Below are 20,703 nucleotides of genomic sequence, written 5' to 3'. Positions count from 1 at the left end.
TTGCAGAAGCAATGAGAAGAGAGCGCGAGGGGGACAGTTGGCTCCGCCCGAGTGCTGACCAATTAGTTGCCACATTATCGCGGGCGTGCGACGCCACCATGCCTAGGACCCGCCAACCTAGGAATGGTAAGTCACCGGTATACTGGTGGACCGACGCGATAGCGGACCTCCGTGGCGCGTGCCTCCGTGCAAGACGGATGTTGCAACGTGCACGTACCGATGCACAGAGGGTAGAGCGCCGTGTAGTATTCGGATCTGCAAGATCGGCGCTTAAAAGTGCGATAAAGGCGAGCAAAAGGGCCTGCTTCGATAGGCTATGCGCGAGTGCCAATACGAATCCGTGGGAATAATTTTCCAAAATCTTGTACAACGACACGTTGGTCTATCGAAAGGTTCACCCAGATGGTCGATTTGTTATCTATGGAGCTGACGGGACTAACACCCTTAGTAGTGGCGGGCGACTTCAACGCTTGGGCTGTTGAGTGGGGAAGCCGCCGCACGAACCGGAGGGGTCAGATATTGTTGGAAGCTTTGGCAAAGCTCAACCTAGATCTGGCCAACGTTGGAACCAAGTGTACATTCAGCAGAAATGGTGCGGAGTCGATCATCGACGTGACGTTCTCCAGCCCAGGACTGATCGTGTACTGGAGGGTAGACGATGGCTTCACCTATAGCGACCACCAGTCGGTCTGCTATAGCGTAGTCCAGAACGTGAGGCGGCAGGCGACGGGTAGAGCCAATACTCCGACCGTCCGCGGGTGGAAGACATCGCATTTCGATGCCGAGGTATTTGCAGAAGCAATGAGAAGAGAGCGCGAGGGGGACAGTTGGCTCCGCCCGAGTGCTGACCAATTAGTTGCCACATTATCGCGGGCGTGCGACGCCACCATGCCTAGGACCCGCCAACCTAGGAATGGTAAGTCACCGGTATACTGGTGGACCGACGCGATAGCGGACCTCCGTGGCGCGTGCCTCCGTGCAAGACGGATGTTGCAACGTGCACGTACCGATGCACAGAGGGTAGAGCGCCGTGTAGTATTCGGATCTGCAAGATCGGCGCTTAAAAGTGCGATAAAGGCGAGCAAAAGGGCCTGCTTCGATAGGCTATGCGCGAGTGCCAATACGAATCCGTGGGGCAACGCCTACAGAGTCGTAATGGCGAAGACCAAAGGCGTGTTGGCGCCTGCAGAGCGATCACCAGCGATGCTGGAGCGTATCATCGAGGGACTCTTTCCACGACACGAGCCAAATCCTTGGCCTCCGGTTGCTGAGTCTCACGTCCGACGTTCCAGTATCTCCGACACAGACCAGGGATGGTCGGCCAACCTGCCGGGCATCCAATCCGTGAGAGACGGCAGCCGTGCAGAGGTTGTGGAGGAGGTAAGGGTTACGAATGAGGAACTCATCGTGATCGCCAACTCCCTAAAGGTGAGCAAGGCACCGGGACCGGATGGAATCCCGAACTTGGCCATCAGGACGGCCATGAAAGTGGCCCCCGATCTATTTCGAGCAGTCATGCAGAAGTGCCTGGATGACTGCCTCTTTCCGGACAGGTGGAAGCGACAGAGATTGGTGCTGTTGCCGAAGGCTGGGAAACCGCCAGGGGACCCATCGGCATACAGACCTATCTGTCTGCTGGACACTACGGGCAAGGTGCTTGAGAGGATTATCCTCAACAGACTGGTGAAGTACACAGAGGGTGTAAACGGTCTGGCAAGTAACCAGTTCGGCTTCCGGAAAGGTAGATCCACGCTGGATGCTATTCTCTCTGTCACCAAGACGGCAGAGGTAGCACTCCAGCGTAAGAGTTGGGGCATTCGCTATTGCGCAATCGTCACGCTTGACGTGAAGAATGCATTCAATAGCGCCAGTTGGGACTCCATAGCGCTCGCGCTTAGGAGCTTCCACGTACCGGTGTCGTTGTACAAGATTTTGGAAAATTATTTCCAGAATCGGGTACTAGTTTACAACACGGAGGAGGGTCAGAAGTGCGTCCCAATCACCGCAGGGGTACCGCAAGGTTCCATCCTGGGCCCGGTGTTGTGGAATGTCATGTATGACGGGGTGTTGAAACTAAAGTTCCCTGTAGGGGTTGTGATCGTCGGTTTCGCAGACGACATCACGCTAGAGGTCTACGGCGAGTCGATCGAAGAGGTCGAGTTGACGGCCGCGCACTGCATACGCAAGGTCGAAGACTGGATGCACTCTAGGAAACTGGAGTTAGCGCACCATAAAACGGAGGTTACGGTTGTAAACATCCGCAAATCAGAGCAACAGGCGGTGGTCAGAGTCGGTGACTGCACCATTACCTCAAGGCGTTTCTTGAAGCTCTTGGGGGTTATGGTTGACGATAAGCTCACATTTAAGAGTCACGTCGACTATGCCTGTAAGAGGGCTTCAACGGCCGCTGCAGGACTATCTCGAATGATGTCCAATAGCTCAGCGGTATATGGCAGCAAGCGTAAACTTCTTGCCAGCGTGGTTTCGTCAATACTTAGGTATGGTAGGCCAGCGTGGTCCAAAGCGTTAGGTACCAACAGTCATCGTCGTAAACTGGAAAGTACCTACAGGCTCATGTGCCTGAGGGTTGTGAGCGCGTACCGTACAGTGTCATACGACGCAATCTGCGTCCTGTCCGGCATGATGCCTATCAGCATAGCCATTAAGGAGGACGTAGAATGCTTCGATCAACGTGACACAAGGGGTATACGAGGCACCAGAAGGTCATTCTCGATGATCAGATGGCAGCAGGAATGGTCCAATTCCGCAAAGGGTAGATGGACGCATCGACTTATTCCGGACGTATATATATATATATATATATATATATATATATATATATATATATATATATATATATATATATATATATATATATATATATATATATATATATATATATATTTATGTATATATATATATATATATATATATATATATATATATATATATATATATATATATATATATATATATATATATATATATATATATATATATATATATATATATATATATATATATATATATATATATATATATATATATATATATATATATATATATATATATATATATATATATATATATATATATATATATATATGTATGTATATAATATATTTAATAAGCTAATTGTATTTTTACATATAGGCATAATAATCGATTATAATAAAATATGTGAATCATCTCGAAAATACAAACCTAATCGTCCTTAGGACCACTAAAACTGAAAAAAACGGGTCAAGAAAAGAACAACAGAGAATTTTTCCTCAAGCTGATTAATTGCATATGAAGTCTTAACTTAAGTCTTCAAAACGCGATTAGTGAACACTTAGATACGGCCCGTCATCTGCCGTGCGGCGCTGCTTAGTCATGATACTGGAACATGACCGCTGGGCGGAAGCTACATCGATTTTCTGCATGCAGCTTCTGTTGATGAGTTCGCGGCCTTTCAATTATCTAATTATCTTTGAAGCTCAAAAAACCAAAAAAAAATCTACGATAGAACGAAACTGCGGCAGGTTTGTTGGATTTCTGTCGTTTGGCACATCCGTATATTTTTGGCGTAGTGCGATGATACCTTGTCCGGTCAAAACACGTATTCTACATCCGAGTGATGTTTTCTTAAATCAATGGAATCGGTATTTTCTGCAAACATTACTTCTGGTACACTACTGGTTAATGGCCAAACCGCTGAAGCCGTGGTTCAAGGCTGCATTTCCTTATCGGATACTACGATGTACAACATAACCGGCAATTCAAAGTTGTTCTTGAACTGGAAAATCACTTTCGGAGGAGTAGTAGATTTGTTTCTAGTGTAGATTCGGTCGTTTCGAGGCATGTGAGACTTCGATAGAGGAAAGTAACTTTCATTATCCAGAATGAAACACTTTCCGCCTTACTTCCGAGTCATCCAGCGGCATTGGGATCTCACCGTTTGGATTTGATCGTCTGTGTATTCTGGAGATCTGGTTTTCTTTTTTCACACTATTCCTTCCTTCTGCAAAGTCTTGCAGATGTATGACTTCGAAAAACGGAACTTTCAGGCTGCTTCCTGTTGACTTATCGAATCCTTGTTGTTGAACAAGGAAGTGGGGTGTTTTCTTATTTATTATCTTCGTTAAACGGCCGCTACCATTTTTCCGAATTGAAGTCAGGACACGGTATACGGTGAAAACCGGTACATTTTCACTCTTGATATGGTCCACAGTCTACTTTTTCCATGATCTTCGTTTACTACGAAGAATTATGCAATGCGAGCGCGCCGTTCCTCTGGTTTCGAGGGCATTTTGAACCAGACTGAACATGTTAGAATGAAATATACTGTGAGACAGTTTTCTGAAGGGCGTAAACTTTATTCACTTTAGCTGATATTTCTCTGTGAGTGTTATGGTTCTTATAGAAAAGTATTGGAACCATTCTCATAAGTGTCAATTTCCATTGTTCAGGGCACAGAAACTTTTCACTCTCATAAGTTGTCCCAACCGTTGTTCAAACATACCAGCTTGGGCTCGCATCGTACCAGGTGGGTATTATCGATCAGGAAGACAAAACAAAATCAGTTTTTTTTTTGCGAAGAGTATTAAAGTATCAGAAATCTATGGCGCATCCTTACTTAAGCATTAAATAAATAAATAAATAAATTTTATTGAAAAAAAAAAGAATTTAAGACAGAAACGATAAAATGCTGCTGAACAAACTGTATTTGACCAGAAGTTTATTGAGTATATCTTTCGCAGACGCGAGCTTATGAAACACCGCCAGCGCACAACAACCTAATTATCTAAGTTCCATAGTTTTCGACTATTGGATGTTTATCCAGAAACTAACAGACGTAACACTGGAAGCTAGCTCCATCGCCACAAAAAACGATCATTTTTAATTTCCAATCAAATAACGCCGTCTGGGGCGCTGTCATGCAATCTCATACATATTTTGTGGTTCCCAATTTGACATATGCACGTACGTTAGCGCTGTCGTCGAAATACAAGACGCAGCGCGAACACGGCAGCAGATGTTGCAGGTGTTACTATCGTTTATTTGTTTTGTCTGTTAGTCTGTGGTTTATCGCTCTTGTAAGAGGTTCATATATTGCCAAAAATCTTTCAGCGCATGCAACAACAAATGGTGAACCACAGACTAACATACATAACACTTCGAACAAATTTTCGAATTCGAATAATACCAGTACTCTACGTTAGTAACACTAGCACAATCTACTGCCGTGTTCGCGCCGCGTCTTGTTTTCCGACACCAGCGCTTGTGTCAAATTGGGAACCACAAAAAATGTTTGAGATTGCTTGACAGTGCCCCAGACGGGGTTATCGAGCGGTGACTTTAACTCGATTGAAAATTTGAAAAACTCTTTTTTTTGTGGCGATGAAGCTAGGTTTCAGTGTTACGTCTGTTAGTCTGTGGCTGAACATTCAATTCAAACCCGCAACGTGGATTCAAAACACATGTGATTTTTTTAGAGAATCTGATCTGAATTGTATAACGATAAGAAAGAAAGAAAGGGGAATCCAAATTACGTAACGCATGAAGGGGGGGGGAGGGGGGTTAAGTCTGCGTTACTTATTGTTACATAGGGGGGAGGGGGGGTAATTAAGATCGTTACGTAACTGTGATGTTAGCTCAAAACTGCAAATTTGGAGGGGGACAGGTTGTCCAGCGTTACGTCATTTTAGGGGGGGGGGAGTCATATCGAACGTTACTTATCGTTACATAGGGGGGAGGGGGTCTGAAATCTAGGTTTTTAGCGTTACGTAATTTGTGTACGACGCCTTGGTAACAAACCCGAATTATATGATATTGTTTTTACAAAAGTTCTGTTGCGAAAACAAGTAGGTTCGTACTGTACCTCACTACATGATCAACTTTCGTCCTGTGCGAACATTTGCATCGCTCTACTGTAATCTGCTTGCAACCGTTTCGACGTTTTGCATTACTTTGAGATATTAGATATTTTTCAGATCTAGTTACTTACTTCTTTTTTTATTTTATAGCATCACCGTTACCAATACATGGGCTAGTTAATCCATTATACTCGGATGTTTACCACAGATCAATTCAGGAACCACAAACATTCTGGGGAGATCTCGCAGAGCAACTTATAGATTGGGACAGGCATTGGGATAAAGTTTTGGAAGACAGTAACCCGCCTTTTACAAAGTGGTAAGTTCAAATCGAAATATTATTGAACACATTTTACTTTCGTCAAAGCGAAGTATGCTACAAGCACACTTATAACCTTCTTACATACTATATGTTATTTGTACTAGTAAACAATATTCAATGTTATTGCAGTTGTTTGCATTCAACTGCAGGTAGTTGTAGTTACAATAAAAAAATAACTAATACTTATAAGTATGGAGTATGGAACATGAAAATTATCAAAGTATGAAACATGAAAATTATCATTTGAATAAACCAAATAATATAGGACCTAAACAGGAGACTTCACATGTGACTTGAACTAAATTCGACATTTTTCTTTTGTATTAGACTGCTTGTTAGAAAAAAAATCGGTAAGTCGAAGTAATTCTATTTTCTGTTTGTAAGAATATGTTCTTATTGACAATAATTGTTCCGGAAAGTTCTGAAAAGCAAAAAATAATAGCAATGCATAGGTAATTACAAATAGCTGTTTCTTAGTGAAATCCGATCCGATCCGATAATCCGATTTTTATTTTCACGAGTTTGCCGAATTTTAGTAACATAATGAAATGTCAAAATAATGGAGCAATACTTTAAGGGGTAGTTTCCACCAAAAACAATTTTTTTTGTCATATTTTTTATTGGCTTAAATTATGCAAAAACTACCCTAGAATTAAAATCTACATCGTCCAAGTACTGATCTAAACTCAAAGTTCGTTTAAATAAATTTTTACCGAACAACTTCTATGCTCCAAACTCACTTTTTTCGTTTATTTTGACGATGCACGTATTTTTTTTTATTTCGAGGCTTTGTAAACTAGTAGAAGTTATTTATTTATTTATTCATTCATCATCTGACTTTTTAGATCTTAATGAAGTGTGGCGGGAAAAGTCCACTTGAGGCATTCCTTGCGAAACCCTCAAGTGCGCGTAAAAACCCCGATTTAAACATTTACAAATCATGAATTAAGTGAATTAACAATGGCACATTATTGCTACAAAGCTGACACTGACTAACATATTATAACATTCGCTTAAGTCTATTTTTTAAAGTAACACTTGATTCATTGAAGTCAAACAATTCAAAACATTATTAAAGACGCTACACATCCCCCTTATGGGTTCGTTTTGACCATAATCAGTTCGTTGAAATGGGAGACGCAGGAAGTGTCGTGATCTCAGATTTCTGAAGGGCATATTCATGTGAATTTCAGACAGAATATTTGGAGCGTCTATTTCGCCGATCAGTAATTTTCCTACAAATACGGCCCTGGACACATTTCTTCTCTTTGCCAGTGTGTCAATACCAAGTAATTTGTATCGATTGGCATATGTTTGCAATTGATCAGGATTACGCCATGGGAGTGATCTTAAAGCATAACGAAGAAACTTGGCCTGTACTGACTCAATTCATTTGATCCAAATGTCAGTGTAGGGACTCCATACTATAGCCGATGTTTCCAAAATGTAAACTCTTTGTTTCCAAAGGTAAACTCTTTGGCTATTCTCATGATGAAACCCAGGTTCTTGCTAACATGCGCAATGATATGAGAGTATAAGTGATAGTTGTGAGTCAAGTAGTACACCTAAATCCTTGACTACCGAGTTTTTCTCCGGATACATTATAGTTCCACGGAAACGGATTTTTTTTGCCTAGCTTTATGCAGAGTGTGCGGTCAACGAGGTATGATTTCAGCCACTTGGTGAAATGGTGTGATGCACCAAGACGTTCAATTTTGGCCAAAAGAATGGTGTGATCAACACGATCAAACGCTGCTTTCAGGTCGGTGTAGACAGTGTCCACTTGCATCCCGTTCTCCATGTTTTTCATACAATTAGATGTGAACTGTAGCAAGTTAGTTGTTGTCGATCTACCGGGGTAAAAGCCATGTTGGTCTAACGAGATATATGTCTTGAACTTACAAAGTAGAACGATGCCGACGACAATCTCAATTAATTTTGATCCAGCGGATAGTGAGGTTATTCCTCGATAGTTCGTTATATCGTGTTTGTCGCCTTTTTATAAACCGGGAACATGATAGACTTCTTCAAGCAGTGAGTTGTTAAATATCAACATCAATGGAACACAGAGCGCGATGGCACATCTTTTCAGAATAATGACTGGGATACCGTCAGGTCCAGTTGAAGTTGAAGGTCTCAATTTCGTAGTGGCCTTCAGTAAACTGAAAATATATTTTAGTTTATTCCACAAAAACGTTTGTTTTATATACAAAACCTTTTGTTGTTTTCTGCAACGAAATCGTAGTCGGCATAAATAAGAATTTTTACATGTCTTAGAATAAAGGAAATGCCGTTTACAAATAATATAAATAGTAGAGGGCCCAAGTGAGTGCCTTGAGGAACTCCTGAGGTTACCTGAATAGGTTTCGAAAGTCTACCTTTAAATTTGACTGTTTGTTGACGATCTGTCAAATACGATTCAATCCATTTGAGTAATTGTGGATGAATTCCAATTTTTCGTAACTTGAAGAGAAGCAGGGGTATATCAATGCGATCGAAAGCTTTACTGAAGTCAGTATACAATGTTTCAACATAATTTCCTTTATCCATTGCGTTCAAAGAGAAGTTAATAACCTCGAGTAAGTTAGTTGTTGTTGAGCGCCCTTTGAAAAAACCGTGTTGCGTTGGAGTAATTCTATTTTTTATTTGGAGGAATAACTTTTCGTTTATTATTGCTTCAAAAGCTTAGGTATCTAGGGGCTAGACACCTTTATTTTTATGAAAAATATTCGATGATTTTACACGATATTGGTTGATATATTTTGATATTTATCGTTTATCTGTCAATTGACAACCTCCAACGATAATGTAACGCTTGATGTAACGGCAATGAGCTATGATATAGATAAAAAGGGGCCCGAAAATGGAACGGTAAATACTTTTTAATATTGAATATTGGAAATATTTCGCAATATATTAATAGTGTCTTACCCTAGTTAGGAATACAAGAAAGAATGGCTATGCCTCGATAGTTGCTAATGTTTACCAGATTTTGGGAAGCAATCGGATTCCAGCGACATATTGAAAATCGACAACAGTGGGGAAGTTAGCTCTTTAGCTAAATGTTTCATAAATTCTGGCGGAATTACGTCTGGTCCCGGACCTTTAGACGCATCCAAAGCTTCTGAAGTATCTTCAATTTCGCGTGCACTGACATGTTCAATATTGAAATAGTTGGGAAACTCAGGAAAGTTGGTGAAGAATGTATAGACACGATCAGATTCTGAGAAAGTTGTGTAATTTTGTTGAAAAGAATTAGCAAATAGATCGGGGATGTCTGCCGGGTTCTCTTCAACTTTGTCATGCAGTTGCATTTTTGAAGGAAAATTTTCAGATTTTAACTTTGATTTAACATATTTGAAAAAAATTTTTGGGCAAGATGTGATTTCAAGCTCAGTTTTTAGTGTGAACTCTTCAAACGCGTAACTAATGGCATCGTTTAATTCGCCGCAAATCTTAAGGTAAGTTGTTAAAGCATCACGATTTTTATAAATTTTGTATTTTTATGTGGTTTTTGTTTGCGATTTTTTAAGTTTTTAATTTCTCTTATGTATCAGACTGGGTATTTGGAATTGCCATGACGTCTTCTTCTTTTCAATGGTATTTCGCTAATAAACAAATCAGATAATATCTTTTAAAAATTTTCTATAGCCGAATCGACGTTTCCATCTTCACACAATACATCTTGCCAGTTGATACTATTTAGTTTATGTTTTAATTCATCATAGTTTGCAAAACATCTTCGACTTCATATTCATCAGGTCTTTTATTCACATGCACAAATAAAGAAAACTCTATTGCTGTATGATAAACTTCGTTTTTCCATAATGGTTGTAATGAATTCGTCACTTATGTTGGACAATAACAGATCTAGATAACAATTTTGTCCATTTTTCACTAGATTTATCTGATTAAGGCCAAGACTAGAGGTTTTATCAAAAAGAAGTTGCAGCGTTTAATTTTCGCCAATAATTGGAAGTAAAATACTATGGTTATCGATGTCCGGAATAAAATCAATGTTGTGTTGATTGAAATCACCGTATATGTGGAGTTTTACTTCAGGTAACAGCTTAGATTCAATATTTTCAACAACATGAAAAAACTTTTCATAAATTTCTTTATGCTATATTCCCAATAATGATAGACAGAGACAAATACATGTGTCTCTCCTGCTATTTTGCTTTTACCCAAACATGTTACGAAATCAAAAATAACAGAACACAATCAAGTAATTCCTCGTTGTTATCCACGTTCATACGAAAGAACATTCGTTAATTGTACAAATTGCGTAATGTTGCAATTCTATTCGATATTTGGCAATACGAATGTTCTATACAATCAACAAAAGTGCTGTACAATCTATGAATTCCATGTTTACGAAATGTGCATGAGTAGGAATAACGAAAAAATATTTTCAGTGTACATCTTCATCGGTAAAACATAAGCTACTCAGGTTTACCACGTTATGAGGAACGTCGTGAATGGCATTCTCCGTTCGAGATGTGTTTGCAGTAGTGGAACCGAATACACTTTTTATATTTATTTTTTATTGGCTTAAATTATGCAAAAACTACCCTAGAATTAAAATCTACATCGTCCAAGTACTGATCTAAACTCAAAGTTCGTTTAAATAAATTTTTACCGAACAACTTCTATGCTCCAAACTCACTTTTTTCGTTTATTTTGACGATGCACGTATTTTTTTTTTATTTCGAGGCTTTGTAAACTAGTAGAAGTTATTTATTTATTTATTCATTCATCATCTGACTTTTTAGATCTTAATGAAGTGTGGCGGGAAAAGTCCACTTGAGGCATTCCTTGCGAAACCCTCAAGTGCGCGTAAAAACCCCGATTTAAACATTTACAAATCATGAATTAAGTGAATTAACAATGGCACATTATTGCTACAAAGCTGACACTGACTAACATATTATAACATTCGCTTAAGTCTATTTTTTAAAGTAACACTTGATTCATTGAAGTCAAACAATTCAAAACATTATTAAAGACGCTACACATCCCCCTTATGGGTTCGTTTTGACCATAATCAGTTCGTTGAAATGGGAGACGCAGGAAGTGTCGTGATCTCAGATTTCTGAAGGGCATATTCATGTGAATTTCAGACAGAATATTTGGAGCGTCTATTTCGCCGATCAGTAATTTTCCTACAAATACGGCCCTGGACACATTTCTTCTCTTTGCCAGTGTGTCAATACCAAGTAATTTGTATCGATTGGCATATGTTTGCAATTGATCAGGATTACGCCATGGGAGTGATCTTAAAGCATAACGAAGAAACTTGGCCTGTACTGACTCAATTCATTTGATCCAAATGTCAGTGTAGGGACTCCATACTATAGCCGATGTTTCCAAAATGTAAACTCTCTGTTTCCAAAGGTAAACTCTTTGGCTATTCTCATGATGAAACCCAGGTTCTTGCTAACATGCGCAATGATATGAGAGTATTAGTGATAGTTGTGAGTCAAGTAGTACACCTAAATCCTTGACTACCGAGTATTTCTCCGGATACATTATAGTTCCACGGAAACGGATTTTTTTTGTCTAGCTTTATGCAGAGTGTGCGGTCAACGAGGTATGATTTCAGCCACTTGGTGAAATGGTGTGATGCACCAAGACGTTCAATTTTGGCCAAAAGAATGGTGTGATCAACACGATCAAACGCTGCTTTCAGGTCGGTGTAGACAGTGTCCACTTGCATCCCGTTCTCCATGTTTTTCATACAATTAGATGTGAACTGTAGCAAGTTAGTTGTTGTCGATCTACCGGGGTAAAAGCCATGTTGGTCTAACGAGATATATGTCTTGAACTTACAAAGTAGAACGATGCCGACGACAATCTCAATTAATTTTGATCCAGCGGATAGTGAGGTTATTCCTCGATAGTTCGTTATATCGTGTTTGTCGCCTTTTTATAAACCGGGAACATGATAGACTTCTTCAAGCAGTGAGTTGTTAAATATCATCATCAATGGAGCACAGAGCGCGATGGCACATCTTTTCAGAATAATGACTGGGATACCGTCAGGTCCAGTTGAAGTTGAAGGTTTCAATTTCGTAGTGGCCTTCAGTAAACTGAAAATATATTTTAGTTTATTCCACAAAAACGTTTGTTTTATATACAAAACCTTTTGTTGTTTTCTGCAACGAAATCGTAGTCGGCATAAATAAGAATTTTTACATGTCTTAGAATAAAGGAAATGCCGTTTACAAATAATATAAATAGTAGAGGGCCCAAGTGAGTGCCTTGAGGAACTCCTGAGGTTACCTGAATAGGTTTCGAAAGTCTACCTTTAAATTTGACTGTTTATTGACGATCTGTCAAATACGATTCAATCCATTTGAGTAATTGTGGATGAATTCCAATTTTTCGTAACTTGAAGAGAAGCAGGGGTATATCAATGCGATCGAAAGCTTTCCTGAAGTCAGTATACAATGTTTCAACATAATTTCCTTTATCCATTGCGTTCAAAGAGAAGTTAATAACCTCGAGTAAGTTAGTTGTTGTTGAGCGCCCTTTGAAAAAACCGTGTTGCGTTGGAGTAATTCTATTTTTTATTTGGAGGAATAACTTTTTGTTTATTATTGCTTCAAAAGCTTAGGTATCTAGGGGCTAGACACCTTTATTTTTATGAAAAATATTCGATGATTTTACACGATATTGGTTGATATATTTTGATATTTATCGTTTATCTGTCAATTGACAACCTCCAACGATAATGTAACGCTTGATGTAACGGCAATGAGCTATGATATAGATAAAAAGGGGCCCGAAAATGGAACGGTAAATACTTTTTAATATTGAATATTGGAAATATTTCGCAATATATTAATAGTGTCTTACCCTAGTTAGGAATACAAGAAAGAATGGCTATGCCTCGATAGTTGCTAATGTTTACCAGATTTTGGGAAGCAATCGGATTCCAGCGACATATTGAAAATCGACAACAGTGGGGAAGTTAGCTCTTTAGCTAAATGTTTCATAAATTCTGGCGGAATTACGTCTGGTCCCGGACCTTTAGACGCATCCAAAGCTTCTGAAGTATCTTCAATTTCGCGTGCGCTGACATGTTCAATATTGAAATAGTTGGGAAACTCAGGAAAGTTGGTGAAGAATGTATAGACACGATCAGATTCTGAGAAAGTTGTGTAATTTTGTTGCAAAGAATTAGCAAATAGATCGGGGATGTCTGCCGGGTTCTCTTCAACTTTGTCATGCAGTTGCATTTTTGAAGGAAAATTTTCAGATTTTAACTTTGATTTAACATATTTGAAAAAAATTTTTGGGCAAGATGTGATTTCAAGCTCAGTTTTTAGTGTGAACTCTTCAAACGCGTTACTAATGGCATCGTTTAATTCGCCGCAAATCTTAAGGTAAGTTGTTAAAGCATCACGATTTTTATAAATTTTGTATTTTTATGTGGTTTTTGTTTGCGATTTTTTAAGTTTTTAATTTCTCTATTGTACCAGACTGGGTATTTGGAATTGCCATGACGTCTTCTTCTTTTCAATGGTATTTCGCTAATAAATAAATCAGATAATATCTTATAAAAATTTTCTATAGCCGAATCGACGTTTCCATCTTCACACAATACATCTTGCCAGTTGATACTATTTAGTTTATGTTTTAATTCATCATAGTTTGCAAAACATCTTCGACTTCATATTCATCAGGTCTTTTATTCACATGCACAAATAAAGAAAACTCTATTGCTGTATGATAAACTTCGTTTTTCCATAATGGTTGTAATGAATTCGTCACTTATGTTGGACAATAACAGATCTAGATCATTCTGTGCCGAACACGCATCAGTACTGGACGTGTTTGGTGATCGGTCCGATAGAGTATAAAACAAAAGACGTGTGAACAAGTGTTGGCATTGTTTGCCTGGTCGAGTGAAATAAATCCGGGTTCAAGGTCGTTCCTTTGTGCAACTGTTTCGCATCGTGACTGCCAGCTGGTGCGTAAGCCGATTTGGCTGCTGGCTGGATTGTGCTACAGCAGTGGACGAGACACAAACGAGGAAAAAGAAGAAGCCATCAGTGTCAGCAAGTCGTATCGCTGTGTGGAGTGATCTCACACCTGGCTCGCTGCTGGTGGCTGTTTGGTGCTGCTGTATTGGTGCTGCTGGCTGTAACGGCTGCTACTTCGAACGATCGGACAACCAACCTTACTGGAAGGGAGAAATAAAAAGGTACGTGTTCTTGTCAGCGCTAGTGCGCTAAACATAGCGCGATGGATGTAGATCCCTCGCCTCCCGCGCCACCATCCCCGAACCCCTCTGACCCTGACCCTTCTGTTACCCCCTCCCCTGTTCATCCTTCAGTCCCCCCTCGCCCCAGGCTTTACCCAGACGGAGCCCAGGGCAGCTATACTGTTTATTTTCGGCCAAAGGCAGGACCGAAATCGAAAAAGTTGAACCTCTTGCAGATTTCTAAAGACCTGACGAAGGAGTACAAGGGCGTGACCGAAATTTCCAAGGTCCGGCCTAACAAGCTCCGTGTCGTGGTCGGTAACCTGAAAGAGGCCAACGATATAGCTTGCTCTGAGCTCTTCACACGCGAGTATCGCGTTTACATACCCGCACGAGACGTGGAGATCGACGGTGTCATAACCGATTCGAGTCTGTCCGTCGAGTGTATACTGCAAAGTGCCAAAGGGTGCTTTAAGAACAAAACGTGTCCCGAAGTAAAGGTGCTCGACTGCAAGCAATTGCGGTCAGCATCGATCATCGGTGGCAAAACAGTATACACTCCGTCAGACTCGTTTCGAGTTACGTTCGCCGGGTCTGCACTACCAAGCCACGTCTCGATCCACCGGGTTCGTCTCCCTGTGAGGCTCTACGTGCCCCGCGTCATGAACTGCCTGAATTGCAAGCAGTTAGGCCATACAGCTGCCTACTGCTGCAATAAGGCACGTTGTGGCAAGTGTGGGGAGTCTCATGCGGAAGATTCTTGCAGTGTTAACGCTGAAAAGTGTATTCACTGCGGAGAAAGTCTGCATGAGCTCTCGACATGTGCGGTGTACATGCAGCGCAGGGATAAAATAAAACGGTCTCTCAAAGAGCGTTCAAAGCGTTCCTACGCTGACATGCTGAAGAAGACCGTTACCACTTCTCCCGTTACTTCGAACCCCTTCGATCTGTTGCCCTCTGAGGAAACCGATTCTGACGATTCACCAGCGGGAGCATCTTACGCCAATCCTGGGGAGTCTAGAAAGAGGAAAAGTGTTTCCTCTCCTAAACTTCCCAGAAAAGGTCCTAAGATTTCTCAAAGTGAAATGAAGGTTACAAACAAACCAAACAGTGCTGCGGAAAAACCGAAGCAAACTCCTCCTGGGCTGGCAAATTTAAAGTCCCAGAAGGAGTTCCCAGCACTGCCAGGAACATCTAAAACCCCAGTTGCTCCTTTTACACTCCCAGTTGATGAAACAAACTCTGGATTAGTGAAATTTTCTGACATTGTGGACTGGATTTTTGAAACTTTCAATGTACCCGATCCAATTAAAATTTTTCTTACAGCATTCCTCCCAACAGTTAGATCATTTTTGAAGCAGTTGACTGCCCAATGGCCTCTCCTTGCAGCGATTGTATCCTTCGATGCCTAATTCAACTGCGTATATGAAGGATTCTATCTCTGTCTTACAGTGGAATTGTAGAAGTATTTTACCAAAAATTGATTCGTTTAAAGTTTTGATAAATAAAAACAAATGCGATGCATTTTCCCTTTGTGAAACTTGGCTTACTTCAAATATTGATCTCAACTTCCATGATTTTAATATTATTCGCCTTGATCGAGACACCCCATATGGAGGAGTACTTTTAGGGATTAAAAAGTGCTATTCTTTCTATCGTATTAACCTCCCCTCGATTCCAGGCATCGAAGTTGTCGCATGTCAAATGACAATACAAGGTAAAGAGCTTTGTATTGCCTCAATATATATTCCCCCCAGAGCACAGGTTGGGCAACGGCTGCTCTTTGATTTAATAGAACTTCTTCCCTCGCCACGTTTGATTTTGGGAGACTTCAACTCTCATGGCGTGGCTTGGGGTTCCCCATACAATGATAACCGCTCCTCTTTAATCTATAACCTTTGCGATGACTTCGACATGACTATTTTAAACAACGGTGAAATGACACGTATCCCGAAACCTCCAGCGCGCCCAAGCGCTTTGGATCTATCCTTATGTTCGACGTCGCTACGGTTGGATTGCACATGGAAGGTAATCCTCGATCCTCACGGTAGCGACCATCTGCCTATTCTTATTTCAATTACTAACGGGTCAACTCGCATGCGACCAATTGACATTCCGTATGACCTCACACGAAATGTCGATTGGAAGTTATACGAGGAAATGATTTCAAAAGCGGTCGAGTCGATTCAACATCATTCACCACTTGAAGAATACAACCTCCTCGCGGGCTTGATTCTCGACGCCGCGTTGCAAGCCCAAACGAAGAAATATCCCGGCGTAACGATCAAAGAACGGCCTCCCACTCCGTGGTGGGACCAAGAGTGCTCCGATGTCTACACGCAAAGATCCGACGCGTTTAAGGCCTACCAGACGGGAGGTATACCTGGCGACTATTTACGGTATTCGGAGCTTGATACCAAGCTTAAAAGCTTGGCTAAAGCAAAGAAACGTGGATATTGGCGTCGGTTCGTGAACGAGACGTCGAGGGAGACATCGATGAGCACTCTTTGGAACACAGCCCGAAGAATGCGGAATCGCGTAACGGTCAACGAAAGCGAGGAGTCTTCAAGTAGGTGGATATTTGATTTTGCCAGGAAAGTATGTCCGGACTCTGTTCCTGAGCAAAATATTGTTCGCGATGCGTCTCCGGGCCACGACGCGATAGAATCACCTTTTACGATGGCAGAATTTTCAGTTGCCCTCCTGTCCTGTAACAATAACGCGCCTGGATTAGATAGAATCAAATTCAACTTGTTGAAGAATCTACCCGGCAATGCCAAGAGGCGCTTGTTGAACTTGTTCAATAAGTTCCTGGAGCAAAACATTGTACCGCAGGATTGGAGGCAAGTGAAGGTGATCGCCATCCAAAAACCAGGGAAACCAGCTTCTAATCACAACTCTTATAGGCCGATTGCAATGCTATCCTGTATCCGGAAATTGATGGAAAAAATGATACTCCGTCGTTTAGACCACTGGGTCGAATCAAATGGTCTACTATCAGAAACTCAATTTGGCTTCCGCCGTGCCAAAGGGACGAATGATTGTCTTGCGTTGCTTTCAACAGATATTCAGCTGGCGTATGCTCGTAAAGAACAAATGGCGTCTGCGTTCTTGGACATTAAGGGGGCTTTTGATTCCGTTTCTATTGACATTCTTTCGGGTAAACTTCACCGACAAGGATTTTCTCCAATTTTGAACAATTTTTTGCACAACTTGTTGTCCGAAAAGCACATGCATTTTACGCATGGCGATTTGGCAACTTTTCGCATTAGCTACATGGGTCTTCCCCAGGGCTCATGTTTAAGCCCCCTTCTTTACAACTTTTATGTAAATGACATCGACGAATGTCTGGCAAATTCATGCACGATAAGACAACTTGCAGACGACAGTGTAATCTCTGTTACAGGAGCCAAAGCTGCCGATTTGCAAGGACCATTGCAAGATACCTTGGACAATTTGTCTGCTTGGGCTTTACAGCTAGGTATCGAATTCTCTCCGGAGAAGACTGAGATAGTAGTTTTTTCTAGGAAGCATGAACCTGCTCAGCTTCAAACACAATTAATGGGTAAAACGATTTCTCAGGTTTTGGTACACAAATATCTTGGTGTCTGGTTCGACTCTAAAGGCACCTGGGGTTGTCACGTGAGGTATCTGATGAAAAAATGTCAACAAAGAGTGAATTTTCTTCGTACAATAACCGGACAATGGTGGGGAGCCCATCCAGGAGACCTTATAAGGCTTTACCAAACAACGATATTGTCTGTTATTGAATACGGGTGTTTCTGCTTCCGCTCCGCAGCAAACACACATTTGATCAAACTGGAGCGAATACAATATCGTTGTTTGCGTATCGCCTTAGGTTGCATGCAGTCGACCCATACGATGAGTTTGGAGGTTTTAGCTGGAGTACTACCATTGAAAAACCGCTTCTGGAGCCTGTCTTCTCGTATTCTAATCAAATGTGAGGTCTTGAACCGTCCCGTGATTGAAAATTTTGAAAGGTTAATCGAACTTAATTCTCAAACCCGTTTTATGACATTGTATTTCAATCACATGTCCCAAAATATTAACCCTTCTTCGAATATTCCAAATCGTGTCGACTTATCAAATACTTCTGATTCTACTGTGTTTTTCGATACATCCATGATAGAAGAAACTCGTGGAATCCCGGATCATTTACGCGTGCAGCAGATCCCTAAAATTTTTTCCAATAAATATCGAAACATCAACTGCGACAATATGTACTACACTGACGGATCACTTCTTGATGGGTCCACTGGCTTCGGTATCTTCAATAACAATTTAACCGTCTCCCATAAGCTCGATAATCCTGCTTCTGTTAACGTCGCAGAATTAGCTGCAATTCAGTACACCCTAGGGATTATCGAAAAAATGCCCACGGACCATTATTTCATCTTTACGGACAGTCTCAGTTCCATTGAGGCTCTCCGATCGATGAAAGATGTTAAGCACTCTCCGTATTTCCTGGGGAAAATACGGGAACATCTGAGTGCTTTATCCGAAAAATCTACTCAGATTACCTTAGCGTGGGTCCCTTCTCACTGCTCGATACCGGGTAATGAGAAAGCGGACTCTTTGGCTAAGGTGGGCGCAACAAACGGTGATATTTATGAAAGACCAATTGCCTTTAATGAATTTTTCGCACTTGTACGTCAGAATACGATCATCAGTTGGCAAAATGCTTGGACCAGAGGGGAATTGGGAAGGTGGTTACATTCCATAATCCCCAAAGTATCGACGAACCCGTGGTTCAAGGGGTTGGATGTAGGTCGGGATTTCATTTGCGTGATGTCCCGGCTTATGTCCAATCACTATAGATTTGACGCGCTCCTCCGTCGTGTTGGGCTCGGGGAAAGTGGTATCTGTGCCTGTGGTGAAGGTTATCACGACATAGAGCATGTGGTTTGGTCATGCCCTGTACACCGTGACGCCAGGTCTAAATTAATAGCTTCCCTGCAGGCCGAGGGTAGACAGCCGGCTGTTCCTGTTCGTGATGTCTTGGCGAGCCGTGACCTATCCTACATGTCCCTTATATACGTTTTCCTGAAATCCATCCACGCCCCAGTCTAGTCCCGTTCCCCTCCGTCTACACCCAACAAAACGACAAGAACACGTTTGAACCTTAAGCACAAAACCAGCAACCAGACCCCGCACAACAGAACCAGGACCCAAGGACTACGAGCCTCTGTCCCAACTCAAGACATCGTGGCTCAGCAGAACGAATCCATACATGCCATTCGACGATTATCAGACGACCATTGAACAACAAAACACTGATTGGAAATCCCATGCTAGTTTTAAGTTAGACTTAATTTCAGCTCGTAGTCGGCAGCGAGGATAAAAAATTTGCTTTAGTTTTTAAGTCATCAGATATAATTGGCGCCGTTAAACATTAAATTGTATTTGTGCCGTGTCAAATAAATGTTATGTGAAGAAAAAAAAAAAAAAAAACAGATCTAGATAACAATTTTGTCCATTTTTCACTAGATTTATCTGATTAAGGCCAAGACTAGAGGTTTTATCAAAAAGAAGTTGCAGCGTTTAATTTTCGCCAATAATTGGAAGTAAAATACTATGGTTATCGATGTCCGGAATAAAATCAATGTTGTGTTGATTGAAATCACCGTATATGTGGAGTTTTACTTCAGGTAACAGCTTAGATTCAATATTTTCAACAACATGAAAAAACTTTTCATAAATTTCTTTATGCTATATTCCCAATAATGATAGACAGAGACAAATACATGTGTCTCTCCTGCTATTTTGCTTTTACCCAAACATGTTACGAAATCAAAAATAACAGAACACATTCAAGTAATTCCTCGTTGTTATCCACGTTCATACGAAAGAACATTCGTTAATTGTACAAATTGCGTAATGTTGCAATTCTATTCGATATTTGGCAATACGAATGTTCTATACAATCAACAAAAGTGCTGTACAATCTATGAATTTCATGTTTACGAAATGTGCATGAGTAGGAATAACGAAAAAATATTTTCAGTGTACATCTTCATCAGTAAAACATAAGCTACTCAGGTTTACCACGTTATGAGGAACGTCGTGAATGGCATTCTCCGTTCGAGATGTGTTTACAGTAGTGGAACCGAATACACTTGAAAAGTGTTTCTTGAATAAAGAACAAATTGTACCATCAAGCGTTTCCGCGTTTTCATTCCCAAGAACACACTGGTAGGAGCCCACTTTCGGAAATTCTTCTGCAGCGTTACGTAATTTTTATGGGGGTAGATGTTGGCGTTACGTTTCGTTACATATGGGGGGTGGGGTCC

At 40.9% G+C, this 20,703-nt stretch overlaps 1 protein-coding gene across 1 annotated transcript in view; it reads left to right on the top strand.

Moving 5' to 3' along the window:
* Nucleotides 1–20,703, top strand: part of LOC129727465 (acyl-CoA synthetase short-chain family member 3, mitochondrial) — a 279,456-nt gene that overhangs the window by 43,676 nt on the left and 215,077 nt on the right. The window contains exon 2 of the mRNA XM_055685325.1: nucleotides 6,009–6,177. Within this exon, the coding sequence (XP_055541300.1) occupies nucleotides 6,009–6,177 (169 nt within the window). The remainder of the gene's footprint in view (nucleotides 1–6,008; nucleotides 6,178–20,703) is intronic.

The sequence above is a fragment of the Wyeomyia smithii genome, chromosome 3, assembly GCF_029784165.1.
Source record: "Wyeomyia smithii strain HCP4-BCI-WySm-NY-G18 chromosome 3, ASM2978416v1, whole genome shotgun sequence".
NCBI classification, from domain to species: domain Eukaryota; kingdom Metazoa; phylum Arthropoda; class Insecta; order Diptera; family Culicidae; genus Wyeomyia; species Wyeomyia smithii.
The sequence above is the reverse complement of the archived record's forward strand: the minus strand, read 5'-3'. Positions and strand labels throughout refer to the sequence as shown.